Source organism: Biomphalaria glabrata, chromosome 11 (assembly GCF_947242115.1).
Source record: "Biomphalaria glabrata chromosome 11, xgBioGlab47.1, whole genome shotgun sequence".
Lineage (NCBI taxonomy): Eukaryota > Metazoa > Mollusca > Gastropoda > Planorbidae > Biomphalaria > Biomphalaria glabrata.
This window is the reverse complement of record NC_074721.1, coordinates 41,235,344-41,261,845: the sequence shown is the minus strand read 5'-3', so window position 1 is coordinate 41,261,845 and position 26,502 is coordinate 41,235,344. Positions and strand designations below refer to the sequence as shown.

The 26,502-nt window shown below is 37.2% G+C and overlaps 1 protein-coding gene across 1 annotated transcript in view; it reads left to right on the top strand.

The window, feature by feature from the left end:
- The first annotated feature begins 5,566 nt into the window (after positions 1-5,566).
- LOC106059868 (adipocyte plasma membrane-associated protein-like) overlaps positions 5,567-26,502 on the top strand; it is a 37,906-nt gene continuing 16,970 nt past the window's right edge. The window contains exons 1-6 of the mRNA XM_056004331.1: positions 5,567-5,657; positions 8,618-8,737; positions 10,066-10,171; positions 20,916-21,031; positions 23,128-23,220; positions 25,058-25,168. Coding sequence (XP_055860306.1) covers positions 8,653-8,737; positions 10,066-10,171; positions 20,916-21,031; positions 23,128-23,220; positions 25,058-25,168 — 511 coding nt within the window. The 5' untranslated portion in view covers positions 5,567-5,657; positions 8,618-8,652. The remainder of the gene's footprint in view (positions 5,658-8,617; positions 8,738-10,065; positions 10,172-20,915; positions 21,032-23,127; positions 23,221-25,057; positions 25,169-26,502) is intronic.

The following is a 26,502-nucleotide window of genomic DNA, read 5'->3' as shown; positions in this document are numbered from 1 at the left end:
AAGTTTATACACGTTATTTTTCCCCACTCTAAAACTTTGCACAATTATTTTTTTTTACATGGAACCACAAGAATCAATAAAAAAAAAAACAAAGGTTTATTAACTATTGGTAATAAATTATTTTGTTAGGTATCTCAAACAAGGGAAAGAAATCGATCTTGACAGATGTGGTTGTATCAGACAGACAGACAGAATGAGTTGATTTAAGCTCTGTAAAAAAGAACATTCGCTTTCCGATAAAGAATTCTGGTCAAAGGAATGTCTAGATTTTTAGCCTAGACCTAGAACAGCGGTTCTCAACCTTTTAAGCTCGGCGACCCCTTTTTACAATCCCCCACTCTGCCGCGACCCCCCCCCCGACACACACATACAGCAACAGAAGAGAAGACAATAGCAATCCATATTTTCGATGGTCTTAAGCGACCCCTGGCAAATAGTCAATCGACCCCCAAGGGGGTCGCGACCCACAGGTTGAGAACCCCTGACCTAGAAGAACATGCACAAAATGTTTCTGATTATTAATTTATTTAACTCTACATTCCTAAATGTTTGGCAACGTAAGGTCTAGTCGAGATAAGTATTTTCTAGTCCTCTAGCAAAATTTAAATTTATCTCTTTTTAAACTTTCAAAAAATATTCCGGTCAAACTAAACTGTTTTTTATTGACCAACACGCTAGTAATTCTATTCTCAATAATAGGCATCAACTGTCAAATTTACAGGAAAATTGTTAGAGCCGTTTTCGAGATCCATGTTCAGTTTTTTTTTTATCCCAACCTGTTTTTAAGAAGATACGAGTTGAACCGAGACCAATCGTTATAGAAGACCTAAACACTGATCTGCAACGTCACAACTTATGGGCAGTTTAGACCAATAGCTCGTCGCCACTTCACAGGTCTGTACGAAGTGTTCTAATTTTCAATATTTTTATCTACGCCAAAAGCGCTCTAAAAAAATAAACAAATCAAATAGTCGCGTCAAACATATTTAATTCGTTTTAGTTTAATGAAATCATCTTATGCTAGCGCATTAAGTGTTATCATTTAGCATTAACAGGAGGCGCGGTGGCTGAATGGTAAAGCGCCTGACTTCCGCACCGGGGTCCGGGGTTCGAATCTTGTTGAAGACTGGGATTTTTACATGAGGGACAATAAGGGTGGCTACCTTTATTTTTATTATTAGAGTTAGTCCCTCTTTATTATTTATATTTATATTATTTATTAAGTCCCTGTTAACTGTTTACAATTGCCACTCTCTCTTGAGTCTTTCAACTGACCAGTGTAGTTTGAACTAAATCTCTATAATGTTTAACTTATACTTGTGTTGTTGTACTATTGCTGTGTTACTCAAGAGGAGTGTGCCACTGTTGTGGGAAGAGTTTTTCGATAATGAGCTAAGTAGACTTTATTTATTTGTTAGTACTAAGTTGGTTGATGTAAATGGTATACTGGTATAGGTCTACCTAGTCTCTTATCCTCTCCTGTATGTTTTTTTAAAGACATATTTTGTTTAGATACGAGACAGTAGTGTGTCTCATGAATGACGTCATTTCATTGTTTATGCATGTATGATATTATTGTACACCAGGCATGTCAAACTCGTTAAGGTGTATGGGCCGCATAAAAACTTACTATATCCTGAGGGGCCGCAGCCAAAAATCAGTTGCAAAACAGCTTACTAGTTTTATGTAAATTAGAAACAATACAATAGAATACAATAATTAATGGCGTACCTGTCCCTTAGTTAGCTAAATTTGTAGTACAATTTGGTAATTAAGTATTACTATGATTGCGCAATATTTTTGTCCTGATGCTTGACGTCTTTCTGGAATACGTATTAATATCGGGTGGAAGTTTGTTTGTCACTGACACTATCATAATGTTTTTGAGGACAGGTAGACCTAGGACTGGTTCTCCATCATTTAATATACAATTTATGGGCCGGAGGGTATAGAAATGCCTGGGCCGGTTTTGATACCCAGTCCACCCCTGGGTACCTGACATTAAATGGGGATAAGTAAAGGCGGTTGGTAGATGTGCTGGCCACATGACACCCTCGTTAACCGTAGGCCACAAAATCAGATGACCGCAACGTCTAAAAGGGGAACTTTACTTTTATTTAACGTTTCCATATTTAATCTAAATGAATTTCCAGGAAATAGCTCTACAAAAGTTGGCATCAAAATTGTCCACACATGGAAGACAAGCTTATGTTATGAAAACATGAATTGCCTGCCAACTAAGCTGTTTTAATTTTGAAATTCGCTTCAACCGTTAAACAAATAACGTTAACCTTTTTCTCGCGACTGGTGTTATCAACATTTAACTCTTTATCTCCGTAATTTTTTTTTCCACGTTCTGACAGAATTGTTCATTTTTTCACATGTTTTCATTCTACCCTGTTACGATTAAACTTCCATTGCATTTTTGTTTGTAATCCGAAAACGTTACTTTTGGTTTAGAATTTTTAAGACAATGCATGCTCTTTTTATGCAACACAAATTAGATTTTATAAAACCGAAAATTAATTTAATTTAATCAACGATGATATCGTTAATTAGGAAAAAAAGAGTGTTAGAAGCAGTTCCAAACTACCGACATTAAAAGTTACTAATTTAGCACAGTGAAAAAAATAAGGCATTTTTTGGAATGAAATCTAGGTCAAACTACAATGTTCCCCCCCCACACCATGGTCTTCTTACTATAAAAACAAAACACTTTATTTATTTACTAAAGGGAATTAGTTTAATTTTGGAAACATAATGTTTACTTTTCTTATTAAAATCTCAAAACCAACAGAGCAGCCAACATCAAACAAATGAAGAAAAAAAAACAACAAGATCTAATAGTGTTTATAAAACAACATGCAAAATAAAAATATCTAACGAAAAAAATGCACAGTTGGCGGCTAATATTTTTCTTTTGAATTAAATAAAAAAAAATCAAACTTTTATTTTGTTGGTTTTTAAAAGCATTTAAATGACTTTGTTAATAAATGATGAATTTCGGAGCCACAAATCCTCATGCTGACAGAAATAGAAGATAAAGACTTGGAGAGGGAGCGAGAGAGACAGAGAGAGAGAGTGAGAGAGAGGAGTGAGGGAGAGTAAATACAACTTTGTTCATTTATAAGTTCATAAAACATTGAATGGACTCTGTAGAAGACGAAGCAAGCCATTATGTTCAAGGGTTTTGTTCGGGGTTTCATTGCAGAATCTAAACATGAATGAAGTCTTTTTATTTGTTTTATTTTTAAGAACTTTTTTTTTTCTTGTGCAGATCTAAATCTAACCTATCAGTGTGTTTGTGGCAAGTTATTGAACTTTAAGCTCAGTAGATCTGCCTTGGGAACTTGGGATTTATCTTTTTGTTGGTTTTACAGCTTGTGGACGTTCAGAAATGAACAATATATGAACATTACTACATCCAAATTGGGGTGTGGTGGCTGAGTGGTTAAGCGCCTGGCTTTAGAACGTGGGGTCCTGGGTTCGAATCTCGGTGTAGACTGCAATTTAAAAATGCGGGATTTTTAGTCCACTCAGTTCTAATAGGTACCTGACATTAGTTTGTGAAAGTAAAGGCAGTTGGTCGTTGTGCTGGCCACATGACACCCTGCATAAAGAAACAGATGACCTTAACATCATCTGGCCCAGACTTGGCAAGGTCTGAAAGGAGGAACTTTACTTTTTTAATTTACTTTACTAATCTGATTCTCATGAACGACGAGAATAATGCGTGGGGGGATCGATCTCCATACCATCATTACTACAGTCCGAAGCTCATACGACTCGACCAGGAGGAGATAGCGGCATGTTTTTTTTCAGTCATTATTAGTTGTTTTGTTTTTTATTGATTCGTATTTTGTTAAAATGAATGAGTAGATGTGCAATTTTTCAGCTCGATCCGAAAATGGGTGCTGGGAGAAATAACGTGTTCAATAGTCATACTACACAGACAGACTGAGTTAATATAAGCTATAAAAAAAATACACCAAAAAGAGTCTGTGTAAGTCTTAATACATTTAATTCATTTTAATTTATAGTAATACATTTATATAATAAAAAAGCTTTTAAAAAGATCGCTGTAGATGGCAGGCCTTGTCAGAAAATAATGTAGATCTAGATATTTTTAATTTTCCGCGTAATGGTTATTTTTAGATCTTGTCTATAATTAGACGTGTCATGTGATAGGTCTCTTGCAGGAGCAGACGACACTTTACGACAGCGTTTCTGAAAATGTGGGACGCGATGTCTTGACAACGAGGTGGATAGGCGCGAAACCTGCCTATTCAATTTTCAGGTGACAAAATATAGTGTAGTTTTATTGCCGTAATAATGTTCCTACTTCGCTAGTGCCATTAGAGCATGGAACGGGTTGCGTGAGTCAGCCAGGAAAACAAACGGCTTGGTAGAGTTTAAGTCATTGACTAACATGCAGGACGTGAAATGGGTAACGATGTTATAATCTTCTCTTATGGAGTAACGTCTGTAATTTGTAAGATAAGAAAGTAAATTCTTGTTGGAATATAAACCAAAAAAAAAAACAACAAAACAATACAAAAAAAAAAAAAAAAAGACAATGTTTCAAAAATAATGTAAAGCCTTAAAAGCAAGAAACGTTGATTCAACTAAGTAGGACCTTTCCAAACGTACTCTGTGTCTCCGCAAACATTTGTGTAACAATATCGACGCAAAAAACTTTTCAAACATGTTATTTAAAAATAATAATTTTTTTCTTTTGGTTTGTTTTTGTTTGTTTGCTTTTTTTTTTATGTTGTGTTTTTCTTTCTGTTTGTGTGTGTGTGTGTGTGTGTGTTTTTGTTTATTTGTTTATTTTTTTTTTTTATGTTTTTCTTTCTTTCTGTTTTTGTGTGTGTTTTTGTTTTTTTGTCAAAATGGTCAAATTTTGCGTCATCATTGTACATTTGTATGTAGACGAACTTTGCATAACAAGAAATCCTCGACAGGACGTCTTACTTTTCATTCTTATCACAGGCTGACGTGCGCTATATTTACTTCGAAGGCCCCACTCGGTCGCCTATTTGACTTATTTCAAAGGCCCCACTCCGTCGCCTATTTGACTTATTTCAAAATGCGTATTGGTCCGTCTCGCCATATTTGTAAATTCGGATTTCAAATATGTTGTAAATATATAATAATATATATATTTAATGTTAAAAAAATGGACAATTGTGTTATAAATAAATTAAAGCTTTTAAATAGCGCTACTTTAATGCTTATAGCACGCTCAGAGTGCTGTTGTCCAATCACATATGTGGACCAGTGTGGGGAGGGGTATCTAGGAGGAGTTTTTTTCCGTGCTGCCTTTAGGCGCTCAGTAAACACAACTCTGCTCGACTCTGGTGTCGAACCTCCAGCCCCCTTTATAGGTAGCCATGCCAAGCCAAGTTAAATCGTATATGTCTGTATGTTTCTTTTCTTTTTCATTATGTATTTAGAGTCCCCCTAGACCCCCCAGCTGGTTAAGGGGGGAGCGAGCGAGACTTTGTTCGTTACGGGGAAAGAGGTGCAACTGGTAAAAGTTTGAGAAACCCTGCTTAACGACGAATTTATCAACTGCGAGAGACAGGAGGCTTATGTGGCCTTCAGTTCTGCAAGGCTAGTGTGTAGGAAGTCTGTGAACACGAAGACAAGGGAAGGTAAATCATAATTTACTGTTACTCTTTTTAAAGTCGTGATTTAAATGTGCTGTTAAAGTTTACACACAAAAATAATTTTACATTATACAAGATGTGTAGCACATCTATCTAATATTGAGAACACCTGTCGAACGTCACCACCTCAAAGTTGGTGCCATAAAGTAGAATACGCTATATTCATATTTAGTAACCTATACTCTAAAATATTGCATTTTTTAAACATCATAATTAATCAATATTAATGATTGATGTACTCTGCACAGTGATTACACATTACTGAAGTACTGAGCTTTTTTTTTTACCTTAATATTTATAAATTCAGACTTAAAGATAATATGCATTTCTTATTTCATAGGCTCGGACAAATTCATACAAGTTCTCTTTCTTCCCTAGCATGTAACGGGAAGCCTAAATCTGTCAGGAAAAAAATATTAAGTAGATTAAACTTTAAGTCCTCTAATCAACTGGTTGATGGATTAGCGTAGGACTTAATGATAATCTTTTCAATTCACGTCTGTTACTTACAAGGTAAGAAGAAAAATTTACCTCAGTCACAACTTGCGAACTACGCGGGAAGATGATATAAAACTCATGTTTCTATGGCCAAAGGTTGACGAGAGTGTGATGTGGCCAGCGCAACAAACGCTGGCCGTGACTTCATTAAAGTATGTCAGATACTCCGAAAGTTGGGTGAACTCGGGATGTCCTTAAAATCTCGAAAATCAAAAAAAAAAAGTCTTTACTCAAGACTCTACTAACCAGAAGGCAAGGGCGTTGGCACTTAGTCCTCCCCCCCCCCCCACACCTGACATCAGAAAAAAAGAAACACAAAATATCTCCCCATTTTCGTTTAACGGATTAAAGGTATAAGTTCATTGGACAGCTGACCAGCACTCCTCTATAGTAGCCTTATACACTTAGGTGTCCATTTAATGTCATAGTGTATTAGGAATTTTAAAGCTTTACCTTAATATACCCCTAGTCTGTAGGCGTATTAAAGTTTAACTTGTAAAACTTGAAATAATTTGAATAACTTCTTTGTGAAAAAATATTATATAAATATTTATTTATTTATTTATTTATATCTTATCTTATATAATACAGACGTTACTTCAAAAAAGAAGATGATTACGTCCTACGCGTCATGCATTCAGTCATGCATATTAACCAATGACTTAAATTCTGCAAAGTCACTGGTTTTCCTGGCTAGCTCAGGCAACCCATTCCATGCTCTAATAGCACTAAGGAAGAAGGAGTGTTTGTATAAATTCGTCCTAGCATATGGGACGAGGGATGTGCTTTTATCTTTGTGTCTTTCAGAGTATTTTATTAAATTTTGTTTTTGTATTTGAAGATTATGGTTCAGTGTTTTATATATAATTGCTACTTTACTTTTGAGTCTTCTGTCCTGAAGGCTTTCTAAATTTAGTGATTTTACTAAAGGTGTTACTCTAGTCAAATGTGATTATTCGTTTGTTATGAATCTCACTGCTCTATTTTGTGTCTGTTCCAGTTTCTTAATGTTTTCTTGAGTTGAATTAAATATAGACATATTATACCTGGAGATGAAACAAATGTAGTGGACTTTAGTAATACCATAAAATGGTACTTCGAGCAAAATCTAACTCACTATAACAATACGTCTTTTGACTCTGGCAATCTGGAGTCGTCTGTCCTACCTAAGGCCGCTGACGAGAATGACGCTTCTCTTGCATCATTCACATTACATGGCTAACCTCTTCCCACCGTCACCATAGAAACACACACGTACATTCCATAACAACCAGACATGACCTTTAACCTCTTTTCTTTTGCCATGATTAGAATATCTTTCAGTGATAGGCCCATCTATACTTTTATGTTGTCTTGCCATCGCTTTCTCTGTCTGCCTCTTCCTCTTTTTCCTGGTACTGTTCCTTGAGGGAAGGTCTTAGCGAGCCCTGAGGGGGGCGTGACATGGCCACATATACAGTTTAAGATTGCGTGTTTTTTTTTTTTTTTGTTTTTTTTTTTGACTGTGGTTAACAGTTCTAAGTGGGGTTCATTATCAATGTGATCCACTAAGCATCAAAGATTTGCAAGCATACATGAATGTGGTCCTTGACCAGGGACAACGAGCGAATGACTATGATTTTGACGCCGGTGGGAAAGTTTTTTTATCTTTCCAGATTTTTTTGAGTTTTGCAAGTGCTTCTATGGAACGTGCAGTTTTGGCCCGTAATTCTGGTTTGGTTGAGTTCGTTTAATTCGGTAGCCAGACACTTGCCAGATTTTCACCTCAAATACCGATGACCTTTTAAAGCCTTATTCCCTGTCGGTCATTATTGACGTGTTGTATTTTTGGCTTTTATCTAATTGCCATATGTCGTGGAGGTCTTGTCTATGAGCATCACCAAGTCAGCGAGCTCTTCTCTGTTTTCCCAGATAGACCATCTACGTCATTCGCCAATCGCAAACCATCCCCTATTTAATTTAATTTAAAATACAATTTAAAAAATTTAATTTTTAAAATCAATTTTAATTATATTTTAATTCTTAATTGAACTGGTTAAGTGGTAAGGCACTTGGCTTCCAAGCCGAGTAGTGATGAGTTCAAATCCCTAAAATGTCAAGGATTAATGAACTTTTGAATATTTAGAATGTGACTGAATTTTAATGGTTACTTGACATTACTTGTGAAAAGTAAAAAAAAAAGTTAGAACTTTGGGCTTGCCACACTATACCATCGTAACCCTTAGACTAGAGTTCCATCCTCTTCTACACGGTTTGAGGAATCAAATTATTCTAGTCTGTTCGTATGTTTGACTTCGTATTAAAATGATAAGACGCTGTTTTCAAATTACCGTGTCACAAATTTAAAAAAGAATTATTGTTTCTCTTGACTATATTGACTTAGCTAAATTATCACCAAATTTTGTTTAAACCATCATGTTTCCTCTCCAATTTGTTTTCTTCACCAGTCAGTCCGGGCACGCACAGCATTTCCCCATCCAGGATGGTGACAAGAGGAATAACCCAAATTGTCTGCCTGACTTTTGTTCTGAGTCTAAAGTTGTCGCCCGTTTATCAACAGTCACTTGGTAGGTAACTAAACTAGACCTTTGAGAATCTATAAAAAGCTAGATCTTAGAGGACCAGTAAAGATTTATATCTTTAAGGATCTGTATAGATCTAGATCTTTGAACATTTATGAAAAGATCTCTAAATAGCTGGACCTTTGAGGATCTACAAAGAATCAGATCTTTTAGGATCTGTAAGGCTAAAGAAGATTAAGGTTATATAAAAGACTAGATTTATTGATTTCTGAAGATCGGTACAGATCTGCATCTCCATATAGATTTAGATCTTTGTGGAACTTTAAATATCTTGATCTTTGTAATCTAAATAGTTCTAGACATTTGAGAATCTATAAAAAAAAAAAAAAAAAGCTAGATCTTCGAGGATCAGTATAGATTCATATCTTCAAGGATCTCTATAGATCTAGATCTTTAAAGATCTATGAAAAATAGATCTCACAGGATCTTTAAATAGCTAGATCATTGATGGTCTATAAAGAACCAGATCTTAAGGATCTGTAAGCAGGGCCCATCCTAACAATTGCGGGTCCCTATGCGAAACTGATTGCGCGGGGCCTAGTCTGGGTGAGTGAAAATTAAGATTTTGTATTAGAAAAAAATTCGACTTTGCATTGTATTCATTCTTTACTTAGTACAAAATTGCGATCAAATTAACTTCACTTTACTAGCCTTGCAACCTATGACATATTTATATGCCATTGACTATAAAAGTAAATAAGGTTTTGGAACTTTCAGTTTAGGTGAAAACTCGTCCGATTATTACATTTTATTACATGAAACCTGATGATTCCCTTTTTTTATCGCACGTAGGATTGACGTTTTCCGTAGTACATGATACCCACAAATGACAATTTTGACAATTTTTCAGGATATTTTTATGAGTTTTCCAGAGATTTTAATAAATGCAGGACATTTCCAGGAATTTTTCGTATATATTTTGCAATTTAATATGTACACATAGAGTTAGCACAGGGCCTATGAAAGCTCGGGGCCCACTGCGATCGCATGGGTTGCAGTGGCCTAAGACCGGCCCTGTCTGTAAGGGTAAAGAGCTTTAAGGATTTATAAATAGCTAGATCTTTGATTATCTATAAAGAACCAGATCTTAAGGATCTGTAAGGCTAAAGAACTTGAAGGATTTGTAAAGAGCTAAATACTTGAAGATCTATCTCCATTTCTTAGGAAGTGTATAGAATAACATCTTTTTGGATCTACCAAAATATATATTTGTGAGTACCTGTGTAGGTTTAGGTCTTGGAGGATCTGTAAAGACCTAAATGAGTCAAAAAAACAAGACTTTTTTCAATGTTTTGTTTTCTAAATGTCCTCAGCTCAAGCCGGAGCCAATGTTGGCAGTCTTGGCGGGATGGTCGGCGGTTTTCTCGGCAGTGTTCTAAGCGGTACGCACGGGAGGAGAATTAATGCTGTCAGCTACAGGTGACCAGTGTGTGTGTTTGGGCATGTGTAAAAACGTGTGTGTGTGTGTGTGGTGAGTTTACGTGAAAGTGTGTGTTGTGTGCGGGCGTGAAGGTGTGTGTTACGCAGGGCCGCCGCTACCTATTGTGCAATGTGTGCATTGCACACAGGAGGCCGAATGTAAGGGGGCGGCCAAATCATTTTTCCAAGAATCATTTTTCTTTAAAATTTTTGGTTTAGTAATTTAAAAAAAAAAAATTTTATTTGAATTCTACTGATTCCATTATCCTTTGAAAACTGGAGGGAGGGGTGGGTGAAGAGACGATATTTGTACAATAAAGAAGTTCTTTTGGAAATTTAAGAAGAAAAACAAAGAGGCACGCGAGGGTTTCCCACGGGTTTTTCCATAATCGCCGACTCTTTCCTGACCTTGAATTTTCACGGGTTGTTTGTAACATTTGTTTCGAGTCGAATAGCCCGCCCTGTAAGTAGATCTAGTAGATCTTGTAATTAAAATGTCAATTTTAAAACATAGTCACTTTGTATCTCGAATGGGGGGGGGGGCGCAACTTTCTGACTAAAAGAGGTGTTATGTAGAGTGTGTGTTTCCTAGGCGGCGTTAAGAAGAGGTTAAGCGATTGATTAGTGGTTATGCATTTAAGATGATGAAATTAGCATAATGCATATGTAAAACGTCAGACAATCTTCAGACATGAAAGAGTATAGACGTTATTTTGTGATGAGCTAGATTTCGTTTAAGTATCAGTCAATTTCATCAATATTAGATCTCTATCTCAAATTAAATCTGTGAAAATTGTAATGACAATTATATTGTTTGTTTTGTTCACATAAGAACTTTGTTCAAGTTATTTAAAGCTTATTTATATAAAACGCCTTCATTGGTTCAGTTGTACTAGCTGTTTGTAGCGTCAAGTCAACGACCATCTAACAACAAAGAAAGGGGGGCGGCGAAAACATGTTTTATTTTCAGTGTAATGTATTTGAATATTAGTCAAATTATATGTTCAAAAATTAAAAAGACGGCGTTTCATCTTCTAATTAGATCGTTTTAAATGTAGACCGCTTTTTGCGAGGCGCTTGTGTAACAATATGGGTCAAAACGTTTTCAAGAAAACATTTTAAAACGTCTCCGCTAGTGCGATTCTTCTGGATTTTTTTTTGGTCTCAGAATAGTCGAATTTCTTTCGCCTATCGCACTTTATAATAGTGACGACTTTTGTGAGACAAAAAAACTCCGCGCCAAGACGTCTTACTTACCACGAAGAATATTGTTAAAAAGTTCACGCCCATTACAGACGTACGTTCGCAATATGTAGGCCTACCTAGAATGTCCCTCGCATAATACTATTGGCCAGGGCTGCCTCTTTATTATTATATTTAATATGGCCCTCGACTTTTTTTATTAGGATGAATAGTGCATTCTGAAAGAAAACACATCAATATTAGCCTTTTAAAAATTCTATCTTCTTACTAAGAGAAAAAGGCCAGAAGACGCTTAGCGCCGAGTCCCGCTAGGAATCAAACCCTTTGCCGACTTGAGCGAAAATCTGCCGCATCTTCGATTCTATCTCCATGAAGAAACTTTTACAACGCTTACAATTTATGTAGGTAACACTATTCCGGAAAACAAAAACTGACCATAGACATATTATATATAGGTTAGTGGAACTGACTCGTTTTAGTGAAATCTCAATTATATTCCCTAAGTTTGGATTCTTTACATAGTGTTGAAAATATAAATGAAAAATAAAACCTTAAAAGTGTGTTATGATTAAAACATAGTTTCCTTTCTTTTTCATCACATTCTTTACAAAAAAAGCAAAGTTGAAATCGAAAATAAAACATTTAAGAGGGCATGGGGATACGACAACGATGCGAATATGAAAAGAAAAAGGAATGGTACAGAAATGGATTTTAAATCAAAGAGCGCTTTAGGTACAGTGTCCAGGTCAGTCTTAATGAACTTTTTTTCTAAAATAAAAAAGGGGGTGGTGGCGGCATTTTTTAACTTCGCACGCAGGCGGCCACAACCCTCGCGGCGGCCCTGGTGTTATGCGTAAGCTTTCAACTATTGGGCTCAATTACAGAGGAAGATCCTAGCCATTAGATTCCCATGCTAGTGAAGGATCGCGTTACAAATGGTGGAAGTCGAAATAGGTTCCCAAAGGCCATTGGACGTCATAACGACATTCAGGCCACATTTGGACATCATGGCGACATTCAGGCCACATTGGACATCATGACGACATTCAGGTCACATTGAACATCATGACGACATTCAGGCCACATTGGACATCATGACGACATTCAGGCCACATTGGACATCATGACGACATTCGGGCCACATTGGACATCATGACGACATTCGGGTCACATTGTACATCATGGCGACATTCAGATCACATTGGACATCATGACGACATTCAGGCCACATTGTACATCATGACGACATTCAGGCCACATTGGACATCATGGCGACATTCAGATAACATTGTACATCATGACGACATTCGGGCCACATTGGACATCATGACGACATTCAGGCCACATTGGACATCATGACGACATTCGGGTCACATTGGACATCATGACGACATTCGGGTCACATTGGAAATCATGACAACATTCAGATCACATTGGACATCATGGCGACATTCGGGTCACATTGGACATCATGGCGACATTCAGATGACATTGTACATCATGACGACATTCGGGCCACATTGGACATCATGACGACATTCAGGCCACAATTGACATCATGACGACATTCGGGCCACATTGGACATCATGACGACATTCAGGCCACATTGGAATTCATGACGACATTTAGATCACATTGGACATCATGACGAAATTTGGGCCACATTGGACATCATGACGACATTCAGGCTACATTGGACATCATGACGACATTCTGGTCACATGTGGACATTATGACGACATTCGGGCCACATTGGACATCATGGCGACATTCGGGCCACATTGGACATCATGACGACATTCAGATCACATTGGACATCATGACGACATTCGGGCCACATGTGGACATTATGACGACATTCAGATCACATTGGACATCATGACGACATTTGGGCCACATTGGACATCATGACGACATTCGGGCCACATGTGGACATTATGACGACATTCAGATCACATTGGACATCATGACGACATTCAGGCCACATGTGGACATTATGACGACATTCAGATCACATTGGACATCTTGACGACATTCGGGCCACATTGGACATCATGACGACATTCGGGTCACATTGGACATCATGACGACATTCGGGCCACATTGGACATCATGACGACATTCGGGTCACATTGGACATTATGACGACATTCGGGCCACATTGGACATCATGGCGACATTCGGGCCACATTGGACATCATGACGACATTCGGGCCACATTGGACATCATGACGACATTCGGGCCACATTGGACATCATGATAAGACAAGATACGACATCACAAGACAAGATAAGACAAGATAAGACTAGATAAGACAAGATTGTAATCGACACACTAAATTAACATTAGCTTCAATAAACACAATGATTTTATTAGTCTCTATTTATGTTCTTTACTCCAGCCACTTGTTCTCGAAAACTGACCTCCTTTTACAGACAGTCCTGACACCCCGCTGTTCACTCAACCATGTACACTAAAGGTCCACTGGTCATTTCATACACAGGCACACACACTGCACTACCGGCCACTCAAAACACATACACTTACTATCACAAAGATAAGACAAGATAAGATAAGACAACATAAAATTAGATAAGATAAAGCAATTGTATATTGTTCCAGTCAAAAAAGAAATTCAGTTTGCCTACAGTTGACTACCTCAGCGTAACTCCTGTAACAATAACAATATAGATGCAAATACGAACAACATTCACACAGGAAACACATACAGACTCACAACCAGCGCTTTATGAATTGGACTTCTGTGTACTTCTCGATGACAACAGATGATAAAAGAAAACGACTGCACTGTTGTGCTTGTGGAGATTTTCGGTTGCTGCTTACAAACTTTGACCTGGATACTTTCATAACATTTCGTCAACATCAAGTCATTAATCTTTTCTTTTTAACAATTTAAAAAAAAAAACAACTTATAATCTCAAAAACAAAACAAATTCAGATATTATATATATACACTAGTCGACCGGTGGCGTGGCATTTTCTCCTAATTTGCAGGGCCGGCCTTAGGCCACTGCAACCTATGCGACCGCAGTGGGCCCCGCACTTTCATAGGACCCGCGCTAATTAAACCATTTTATAACTTAAAACAGATTTCCCGCGCCCTCCTGTCGATTTACCAGGAGCTCCTGGAAATCTCCCGAAATTGCAAAAAATACGAAAAAGTCCTTAAAATATTCGGAATTATATAGACAAAAATTGTCATTTTGAGGTGTCATTCAATATGGAAAACGCCAATCCTACGCACGATAAATAGAAACGGCATTATGCATTAGACGTAATTGTGTAATCTGGTGAAAGAAGCTTCTCGCGCCTCTTACTAATGAAGAATTAGTTGAGGTTAACAATTCTCAAAGATAGATTGAAACATTTGGTAATTCTTGCTATTGAGCTTGATCTATGTAGGAAACAGAATTTTTATGATATACTGTATGCCTTTGTTACACGCAAGGCTCGTAAAGTAATTCTGTACGTAGTAAAGAATTAATAAAATGCATAGACGAATTTATTTTCTATTACAAACTCTTAAATTTTACTTATTATCCGCTTCCCTTCCCAAACTTGGCCCCGCGAAATCCGTTTCGCATGGGGGCCCCACAATGGTTAAGTCCGGCCCTGCTATTTAGTGACAAGTGAATATACATAGTAGATTATTTGTTCTCTTTCCATGACTTCTTGGTCACAATGGTTAAGTCCGGCGGTGTTATTTAGTGTTTGTAAAATGTTTGTATATAAAATGTTTGACATGTTTCGGATGTTCCTTCAGAGTTGGACTTCCTAGTCCAAACCTCCCGCAGAAAGAAGGGGGATGGGAGTGGGCAAGGTTTGACAGTCCAACGCGCAAACCGCTTGACCAGGCAGCCATTCGTAGTGACGGGTGAATTCTACTTGTTCTCCCCCCACCCCTTGTTTTTTCGTGGGGGTAACTCTATCCGCAGAAATAAAAGAGTGATCTTTCTTTTACTTCTTCCTCTTCTCGTCCAAACTTTTTTAGCCATGAAGAGAATTATATATATAAATAGATTATATATATACAAATATAGACAATAATAAATGAAAAACTGTCATGTAATCCACATATTGATGAAACTACAAAAAAATCAAACAAAGCATTAGGATTTATTAAAAGAAATTTCTATAAATCAAATAAGAACATAAAACTAAAATGTTATTTAACCTTGGTTAGGCCAATAATGGAATATGCATCCTCTGTTTGGGACCCCTCAACTCAAGAAAACATTAAGAAACTAGAACAGACACAAAATAGAGCAGTGCGATTCATAACAAACGAATATTCACATTTGACTAGAGTAACACCTTTAGTAAAATCACTAAATTTAGAAAGCCTTCAGGACAGAAGGCTCAAAAGTAAAGTAGCAATAATACATAAAACATTGAACCATAATCTTCAAATACAAAAACAAAATTTAATAAAATACTCTGAAAGACACAAAGATAAAGGCACATTCCTCGTCCCATATTCTAGGACAAATGTGTACAAATACTCCTTCTTCCCTAGTGCTATTAGAGCATGGAATGGGTTGCCTGAGCTAGCCAGGAAAACCAGTGACTTGGCAGAATTTAAGACTTTGGTTAATATGCATGACTAAATGCATGACGCGTAGGACGTAATCATCTTCTTTTTTGAAGTAACGTCTGTATTATATAAGATAAGATAAGATAAGAAAAGACACATATATGCTTAATTCTAGTACAGTCAAATATTTGTGTTCTTGTATTTACTTCTAACACATATTTTTTGTATCGAAACATTCTAGGCAAGACATTTTTTTTATAATATGTTTTTATTTGTAAGTTATCATAATTCACAAGTATTAAATCATAAATAATTGAAAAGTGATTAACCTAAAAATATAATAATAGTAATAGAAATATTATTTAATATCAAAGACATACTACCTAACCAATGAACCCCCTAAAGACAGAAAAATGATACAAGTATACTCTACTCCAGAACAATCAACACAATATCAGATATCCCTGACCCCCAACACCCTATTTCTGAAAAACTACATGAGCATTGTACAGGTATATGAAAATCAAACTAGATAATTCTCTACCCTAAAGTCCATTATTTTTCTAAATGTTAATTCCAAGTGATTAGGATCAAACACCTTATTATTATGTAGACATTTGAGCCAGCTAGCCCAAACAAGATTCCTGAATTCGGAAACAATAATCAAGTTAAAGTTATGTATCATTTTATTTTTTAGTTTTGGCAGCTTGTTTAAAATAATAGACAAGTTAACATTTACATAATTGCCACAGTTTGCTTCCAATAGGTCCATTACAGTACTTCTAACTTGAAGGAATAATGGACATTCCAAATACATGTGTTTTTCGTTATCAGCTTTTTCAAGGTGGCATAATATACATTCACGGTCATTTGCCCGTCTTCTAACCATAGGGGTCATCCCAAAGATAAGTCTATAACTGATCTCTCTAGCTTTTGGTGGGATATGTTTACTGTGTAGGTTTATGAATGTGTCCTTGAATTCTGTCACCCCAAGAACTCTCCCCCACTTAATCCTATTCACTAGGCTTTCCTGTAACAGCTTTTTAAGTGTTGTGTATGATTCTTTAGTTTTGTTGTGTATTAAATGTTCATTACCAGGTAAAACTCTTGAAATAGATCTGTAAAATGGATGAGTGACTGTACCAAAATAGTGAGGAGTATCATTGTGTATTGGAAGAAGACTACTTAATCTTAAACCATAATAGTAAATTGTCAAGGGAAAGTTTGTTGGGTTTCTAACTACTTGACCTACAAATTTTAGCCTTAGCGACTGTATTTTTGTTTTAACATCTTGCAAGTTTATCCCCCCATCCTCTTTGTTTTGAATGAGTGTAGTGTGCTTAATGCTCCTAATAGTGTTTTTAAATATAAAGCTTCTAATTAACTTGTTCAGCTTGTTTATGAATTTAGGAGCTGGCTCTGTAATGTTAGCTAAATAGACAATCTTTGGAATGACCAAACTATTTATCAATACAGCTCTACCAAATATTGTAGAACCTGTGTGCTGATAACGTTTAATTAAGTTTGAGGCTTTGACAAAAATATTCTCCCACTGGTCTTTACAATAGAACAAAGGATTACAGGTATAGACAATACCACAAATCTTGATTTTATCAACAATTCTGAAAGCGCAATTCTCTTTGAATTTCCATTTCCCTAGTCCCATTACAGAGGATTTATTTATATTTATTTTTGAACCACTAGCTTCTCCGAAAAGTGTAAATTTCTTTAGTATATTCTCAATATCTTGCTCTGAAGATGGAAAAAAGGTTGTATCATCCGCATAGGCTTTGACTTTGATGGTTGAGAAGGAACGACCCGGTATATTTATCCCAATAATGGATGGGTCAGATCTTACAGATTCCAAGAAGGGTTCCAAGCAAAGGATATACAAGAAGGGGGATAAGGGACAGCCCTGTCTGACAGACCTTTGTATGAGGATACTCCTACTGAGAGAATGATTAATTATCAATCTACTTGTTGCATTGGTATAGACAAGCTTTATATATCTGATTAACAGGGAACTTATTTTACATTTCTCAAGCACCTTGAACAGGAAGCTATGGCTTACTCGGTCAAAGGCTTTTTCTTGATCTACAGATAAAAGAGACACATTGAGGTTTTTATCCTTACTGTACATGATAAAATCCCGTAAAAAATGCGTCATGCCGTCAATGTTTCTGTCCGGGATACAACAGTACTGGTCATGTCCGATAAGTTGGTTTATGAGTGGTTTCATTCTTAGGAAAATCATTTTTGTGAGAAGTTTATAGTCCGTGTTGAGAAGTGAAATGGGCCTATAGTCGCTAGGTGAAGTGTTATTTTCAGATTTCTTAGGTAAAAGTGTGATGTATGCTTCGTTAAAATTTGGAGGAAAATGTCCCAGTTTAATGGCGTCGCTATATAGCCGCAGTAAGAGAGGACCAAGCAGGGGGAAGAAGGTTTTATAGAGTTCAAATGTTAAGCCATCTGGACCGGGTGATTTATTGTTCTTAGTCGAGTCCAGGGCAGTCCTGAGTTCGTCTAGCGTAAATGCACTCCCTAAAAGATCTTCATCTGTCTTGTCCAGCTGGTTGCAAAATTTTAGAAAATTATCTTGAGCATCAGTATATACTGGCTCTTCACTATTTTCGTCACCTCCACCTTGGATCCTTGCTCTGCAAATATTTCTATGATTTCAACGATCTTGGTTTTCGCAATTGAAGTCTATAACTAATCTCGATAGCTTTTGATTTGGAATAGATAATAAATGTTTGGTGTAACAATTAAATAAGCAAAAAGAAAATGTTACAAATATGGTATAATACAAAATGCATAGAGTTATTTTCTATATTGTTATTGTATCAATATAATACAAACAAGATATATGTTCTTGGAATTGTGAAAAGACAAAAAAAATTATAAATAGACTATTCAAATTTTAAAACGAGATTACATACTTGTCCAGCATGTATCAAGAGGATACTAGTCAATTGGTAAGAACGCTTGCCCCTGAACCAACGAACACAAGTTCGAATCTCAGTAAAGATTAATAAAATCGTCCCTAAGTCCATCCAAGTCTAATGGGCTCCTGAGATTAGTTAAGGAAAGTTAATGAGATTGGTCGTTGTGCTGGTTCGATGTTCATGTGTCATCTTCATTCGATGTTCTTGTGACATTGTCATTTGATGTTCATGTGACATTGTCATTTGATGTTCATGTGTCATCGTCATTCGATGTCAATATTTCATTGCTATTCGATGTTCTTGTGACTTGTCATTCAATGTCCATGTGTCATTGTCATTCAATGTCCATGTGTCATTGTCATTCGATGTCCATGTGTCATTGTCATTCAATGTCCATGTGTCATTGTCATTCAAAGTTCATGTGTCATTGTCATTCGATGTCCATGTGTCATTGCCATTCAATGTTCTTGTGACATTGTCATTCAGTATTCATGTGTCATTGCCATTCAATGTTCATGTGTCATTGTCATTCAATGATCATGTGTCATTGTCATTCAATGTTCATGTGACATTGTCATTCGATGTTCATATGTCATTGTCATTCAATGATCATGTGTCATTGTCATGCAATGCTTATGTGTCATCGTCATTGTCATTCGAGGTTGTTCATATGTCATTGTCATTCAAAGTTCGTGTGTCATTTGTTTTTGTCATATGATTTCACGTGTCTTTGTCATTCGGTGTTCATGTGCCATTGTAAATTCGATGTTCATTTGCCATTGTAAATTCAATGTTCATGTGTCATTGCCATTCAATGTCCATGTGTCATTGTCATTCAAAGTTCATGTGTCATTGTCATTCGATGTCCATGTGTCATTGCCATTCAATGTTCTTGTGACATTGTCATTCAGTATTCATGTGTCATTGCCATTCAATGTTCATGTGTCATTGTCATTCAATGATCATGTGTCATTGTCATTCAATGTTCATGTGACATTGTCATTCGATGTTCATGTGTCATTGTCATTCAATGATCATGTGTCATTGTCATGCAATGCTTATGTGTCATCGTCATTGTCATTCGAGGTTGTTCATATGTCATTGTCATTCAAAGTTCGTGTGTCGTTTGTTTTTGTCATATGATTTCACGTGTCTTTGTCATTCGATGTTCATGTGCCATTGTAAATTCGATGTTCATGTGCCATTGTAAATTCAATGTTCATGTGTCATTGCCATTCAATGTCCATGTGTCATTGTCATTCAAAGTTCATGTGTCATTGTCATTCGATGTCCATGTGTCATTGCCATTCAATGTTCTTGTGACATTGTCATTCAGTATTCATGTGTCATTGCCATTCAATGTTCATGTATCATTGTCATTCAATGATCATGTGTCATTGTCATTCAATGTTCATGTGACATTGTCATTCGATGTTCATGTGTCATTGTCATTCAATGATCATGTGTCATTGTCATGCAATGCTTATGTGTCATCGTCATTGTCATTCGAGGTTGTTCATATGTCATTGTCATTCAAAGTTCGTGTGTCATTTGTTTTTGTAATATGATTTCACGTTTCTTTGTCATTTGATGTTCATGTGCCATTGTAAATTCGATGTTCATGGGCCATTGTAAATTCGATGTTCATGTGCCATTGTAAATTCGATGTTCATGTGCCATTGTAAATTCGATGTTCATGTGCCATTGTAAATTCGATGTTCATGTGCCATTGTAAATTCGATGTTCATGTGCCATTGTAAATTCGATGTTCATGTGCCATTGTAAATTCGATGTTCATGTGCCATTGTAAATTCGATGTTCATGTGCCATTGTAAATTCGATGTTCATGTGCCATTGTAAATTCGATGTTCATGTGCCATTGTAAATTCGATGTTCATGTGCCATTGTAAATTCGATGTTCATGTGCCGTTGTCGTTCATTCATTCTTATTTATTGTGGTCTGTGATAACTCTTGGTTGTACTTACAAGATTATAGCAAAGAGATTGCCTCCCTTCTCATTGTGTTATTCTCTACCCAGCCTCCCGACCCCCCCTGTGTTGTACGGACCCACCACACCTAACCAAGAGCTGGTCAACGCAGAAAAGGTTCATATGGGTTTGATCAACGGCCCGGCATCATTCGCTTTCCATCAAGGTATGATCTTAATATACTGAATTAGAACCCGGGGCGATTTATTTATTATTTATTTATTAGCAATGACAAAAGTTAAAAGCCGAATAACAAATCTGGGGACGCCAGGAGTTAATGTCTGACACGGTCCACTCAATGTACATTTACGTACGTAATTCTTTTGACTGCTAGTGGATCACAAGGGCGCAACAGTGTGAGTTATTGGACTTGGTTCTCCTGGTGTTCATGTCCATCCTGTCTACTTCGCTACTTAGTCTACCGATCTCATCCATGTTTGCTTTGGTCTTCCACCCTGTCTCTACCCAGTCTAAAGCTTGTTTTGCGAAGTCGTCTGCTGTTCTTGACATTGTCAGCCATATACAGCTGCAGTAATCTTTTGATTACATGGTTTTTGCTGGTTTGTTTCCCCGCAGATAAGAGAGGACCTTCCTACAGAGAACTGTACCAGGAAAAAAAAAGAGAGGCAGAAAAAAAAAAAGGAAGGAAGGACATCACGGAAAGGTCAATGACAGAAACTCTACTCCTGGCAAAAGAAATGAATACTTTAAGGAACAGAATGTTGATACCTTGATCTATCTATACGAGAAGTATGTGTGTCGGCCTCCATCAGTCGTATGAAGTAGCAATTATACATAAAACACTGAACCATAATCTTCAAATGCAAAAACATAATTTAATAAAATACTCAGAAAGACACAAAGATAAAGGCACATTCCTCGTCCCATATGCTAGGACAAATTTGTACAAATACTCCTTCTTCCCTAGTGCTATTAGAGCATGGAATGGGTTGCCTGAGCTAGCCAGGAAAACCAGTGACTTGGCAGAATTTACGTCATTGGTTAACATGCATGACTAGATGCATGACGCGTAGAATGTAATCATCTTTTTTTTTTGAAGTAACGTCTGTATTATATAAGATAAGATAAGATAAGATAAGAAAGTGTGTGTTGGCCTCCATCATGCGTAACACGACTTTAGTTCTTTGTAACGTGAATGATATTTTTTTAATTCAATATAAGATAACATTGCCCAAAACAAAAGACAAAACCGTAAGTTCCATGTTTTCACAGCAATGAAGGTTAACATTGTCTAGGAATTGTTCAAACTTTGACGATCATCAGGTTGTCTATTGTCCTCTGTTGTAGACACATGTACGTACACACGGTACACAAGTGTTATACACGCCAAACGAACGAAGTCCTTGAAATTGGGATTCTTTCGAAAGGAACTGTCTTTAGTTTCTATGGAAGCCCAAAAATTCCGAGCAACATAATGCTAAATGTTTTTGTCGGTGAGTTTACCAGCTAACAAGCATGAATTCCTATTGTAAATTTTTTAATGTCCAACAATGTGTACTTAGGACTGGGCTAATCAACGCAAAAAAAATGTTCTTGTACATCACTCTGTCATTATCATGTTCTGTATAAGTCGTGTGTCTTGCATTGTATTCAGGTTGAAAGGTCCCAAGAACTTTAATACTCGGCTTCTCAATGTGAAGAATAATAAAATTGCTTAGTATTAAGTAGATAAACAAAAGAAATATGTAGGAAATATAGTCTGCAATACATTGCATAGAGTTATCTATTTACGGACGCATGCATTGTAGCCATAAAATATGCTCTATGGATATGCACTTTCGTACTTCGAATAATAATTTTTAAAAATACCCCAAATCTTTTAAACTAGGCTACCGCGTTGGCTTGAGAGGTGTGAGATGTCATAAGTTCACAGTTCGAATTCAGGTCGCTCCCTTTTTTTTAATTGTTTATTTTTATAAATGCTTTTTTATTATTAGTCTAGATCTATTACAAATTTAATTACATGACTGATCCAAACTAATTGATATAAGTACGCTTAATATTAGCTTTTTTTTTTAAAGTATATTTTTAATGTTTTTCTTGTAACTGATAGCCTTGGGGCCCGATAGAAAATATCACGGAAGCACAGTCATACACTCTGCCTACATGAATACTTCCGGCAAATAGCGGTGTATGCTACGCCTCGGGTCGACTAGCAATCTATATCCGTTTAATTAAACATGAGTAATATAGCTAAATGTATATGTCTTCTGTATCATCTACTTACTTGCTTTGTGCCAGGTGAGCTGTTTGCTGGTACCAGAGACAATAAAGTGTACAACCTGGCAAGATGTAAACCAAAGCTCGTGGCAGATCTGTCCTTTCCTGGCTGTGGTAAGTCAACCTGGCATCATTCATTCTTCTGTTTACAAAGTTTGTTGTCATAGCTACTATGTAAACTATTTCAGTTGGTGATTTATTTATTTTATGCAAATAGCTTCGCACTGTCGAAGTTTAACTTAAATGACTTTGATGAACTGTATGTGTTCACCATCTTTTCTTACGATGCTACTCATTCTGTCTGTCCGTCCGTCCGTCTGTCTGTCTGGGTAGATTTTTTTACACGTTTTTTGTTTTACTTGTTTCGGATGTTCCTTCGTGGTAAAGATATTTTGTTTCCTAGTCCAAACCTCCTGCATTACGATTGAGGATGGCAGCGGGAAGGGTATGAACCCAGGATCTTTCGAGAAGTCCGAACGACAGCCCAGCGCGCATTCCACACGATCAGGCAGCCATTCTCCCACTTCCCATCCTAGAATCAATAATACAAAATTAGTTAATAAATTAGTGGTGATTGATTAATTGTGTTTTATATATATTAAAGGGGAGATAATCATTGATATATTGAGAGATATGACAGCCATTGGATTATCTCTCTTTCTGTACTCAATATAAACTTGGATATACATATGCTAGAACTTGTAAGCCGGTTTATTCCTGCTGAGCTGTCAGATCACTTGCAGACTGTGCCAAGGAAAAATAGAGTGCCGTTCTCTTTAGCTGTTCAGTACTGTCGTACAGGGTGCTGGTTATGTTGGGCTGTTGAGTTAGTAGGGTCTGCCTTGGGTGGATTTGGAAGGGGCGTTTAATAAAAATACAGTTTACGTTTTCATTGCGGTTGGTGCGGTGTCTATAAAGGGATTTATTTTGTTTAGATGATAATTTAACAGAGGTGTGTGTCCTGTTCCCAGATGTAAGATTATAGATTCCTCTTTGCGGTGGAGGAAGTTAATATTGTCCAGTTTGTTTGGCATGGCTATTTCTTTGTTCATGGCTCTGCCTGTGTTCCCTTCATTGGTTGAGATATTAAGTTTTGTGATTGTTGACTAACCTTGACCTTGGTGTGACGTAGTTGGCAGGTCTATTTAGAGCTTTGACGTCACGCATGAAGATCTCCATTACTAAATACATTCTCTTAACATCTATGTTAATTAGGGAAGCGATTGAGGGAAATTAAATCAAATCTATCCAATGTGCTAATTATAAAATGCTATTTATATAGATGGGTTAATTTTGGTTCGAGCATGTTGCTATTGGCAACGAGTAGTAAACTAAGTAATAGACCAAGTGATCTGCAGTTTGTTTTTGTATTACAAAGCTTATCACTGTGTCTACATGGTAAAATAATTGTTTGGTAAATAGTTTGTACACATTATTTCTCCCAACCCAATTTCGGATCAAGCTAAAATTTTGCACAATTATTTCTTTTACCTGACAACACAAGAATCAATCAGAAAAATTAACCAACTTGTTAAGTAACTATTGGTATTTAATTATTTTGTTTAGTATCTCGTACAATGGAAAGAAATTGTACTTGACTGAAGTGGAGGTATTATAGGTCATTGTCTGATTCTTAGTGAATACAACATAGAAATAGGACGAGATTGGCAGAGTGGTTACCGTGTTCGCTTGTGGAGCCTAAGAAGGCTTGACCATGACTTTGAATTCAAGTCATTCCCAATTTTTATATTTGTAAATTTTTTTTTTTTTGGTTAGTCTAGATCTAATACAAATTTAATTACAAGACTGATCCAATCTAATTGTGACTCTTTTTCTTATCCATAACCGTTTCAAAGTTCTAAATGTAGATTCAAAAATAAATACTTTAAGGAAGGATTTGTCTAAAAATGTCTGTTCATATCTATTTGTATCTCCACCAACACGTGACTAGAACAGACAAGCTCATGCGGTCAGCTGACCAGCTTACGTCGAGACCCGAGCACAGGTGACCTGATTGCGCTGGACACGGACAAAGGGTTGTTCCGCATTAAGAATGACACAGGTAAAAATGTCTTGTTTCCTTATGTGTGTGGTGACATTTTGGTGTCATTTTTATGTTTTATGACCTGAAGTATATGACAATTAGAAGACTTTCAAGTGGGGGACTTTCACGTGGGGGACTTTCAAGTGGGGGACTTTCACGTGGGGGACTTTCACGTGGGGGACTTTCACGTGGGGGACTTTCAAGTGGGGGAACTTTCAAGTGGGGGACTTTCACGTGGGGGACTTTCAAGTGGGGGATTTTCAAGTTGGGGACTTTCACGTGGGGGACTTTCAAGTGGGGGACTTTCACGTGGGGGACTTTCACGTGGGGGACTTTCACGTGGGGGACTTTCAAGTGGGGGACTTTCACGTGGGGAACTTTCAAGTGGGGGGACTTTCACGTGGGGGACTTTCAAGTGGGGGACTTTCACGTGGGAGACTTTCACGTGGGGGACTTTCACGTCTCCCCCAGAGACCTACACGCTACAACGATCGCAGTTTGCATGACGGGCGAAACAAACAAACATTAGGCGCACACTCCACTACATATCCCTGTGAAGACTGGGGTTTGAAACCTCGGAATTCTTAGGATGCCCCTAAACCAGTGGTCTTCAACCTTTTTTGACCTACCCCCCCCTTTTCTTATATTTCCTTTAAAAAGATCCGATAGCTCCCCCCCCCTTCAAAGAAAACACTTATAAAGAAGCGCATGAAGCCAAAGTTGAATACAATGTCATTTATCAGTTACTTTTTATGATGTCAATATTAATTATCTCGCATCGGAGACCACATGCCAAAGGCGATCTTCTTTGGCGAGCTTAGAGGAGGAGGGAGTACAGAGGTACCCCTTTTAAGAGACCAACTCAGGCGCCATTTCGCCCTTAAGGGCATAGAGGAATCTATCTGGCAGCAGATGGCCTCTGAGAGAGACAGTTGGAGAGCTCTCACAAAAGCTGCGGGACACCATCGGAGACACCTCCACAAGTTGGCAGAAATGCACCGGCTTCCAGATGTTGACCTGTCATCAAACCCTAGATTGAAGCTATGGTTTAAGATCCGTGTACAGGTTCCACCCTCCAACCTCCAGGTTCCATGAAGTTCTGACTATATGGCAGATAATGTAAAAGTCAACGAGGATGTCACGTGGCCAGCACAATGACCAACCTCCTCTACTTTTCCCCAACTAACGTCGGGAACCCAATAGAGCTGGGTGGACTCAGAGGCACCCAAGGATCCCGAAATTAATAATCCCAGTCTTCACCAGGATTCGAACACGGGACCCCCTGGTTCAAAAGCCAAGCACTTTACCGCTCAGCCACCGCACCTCCGACTTGAACAGAGGGATTGTAATAT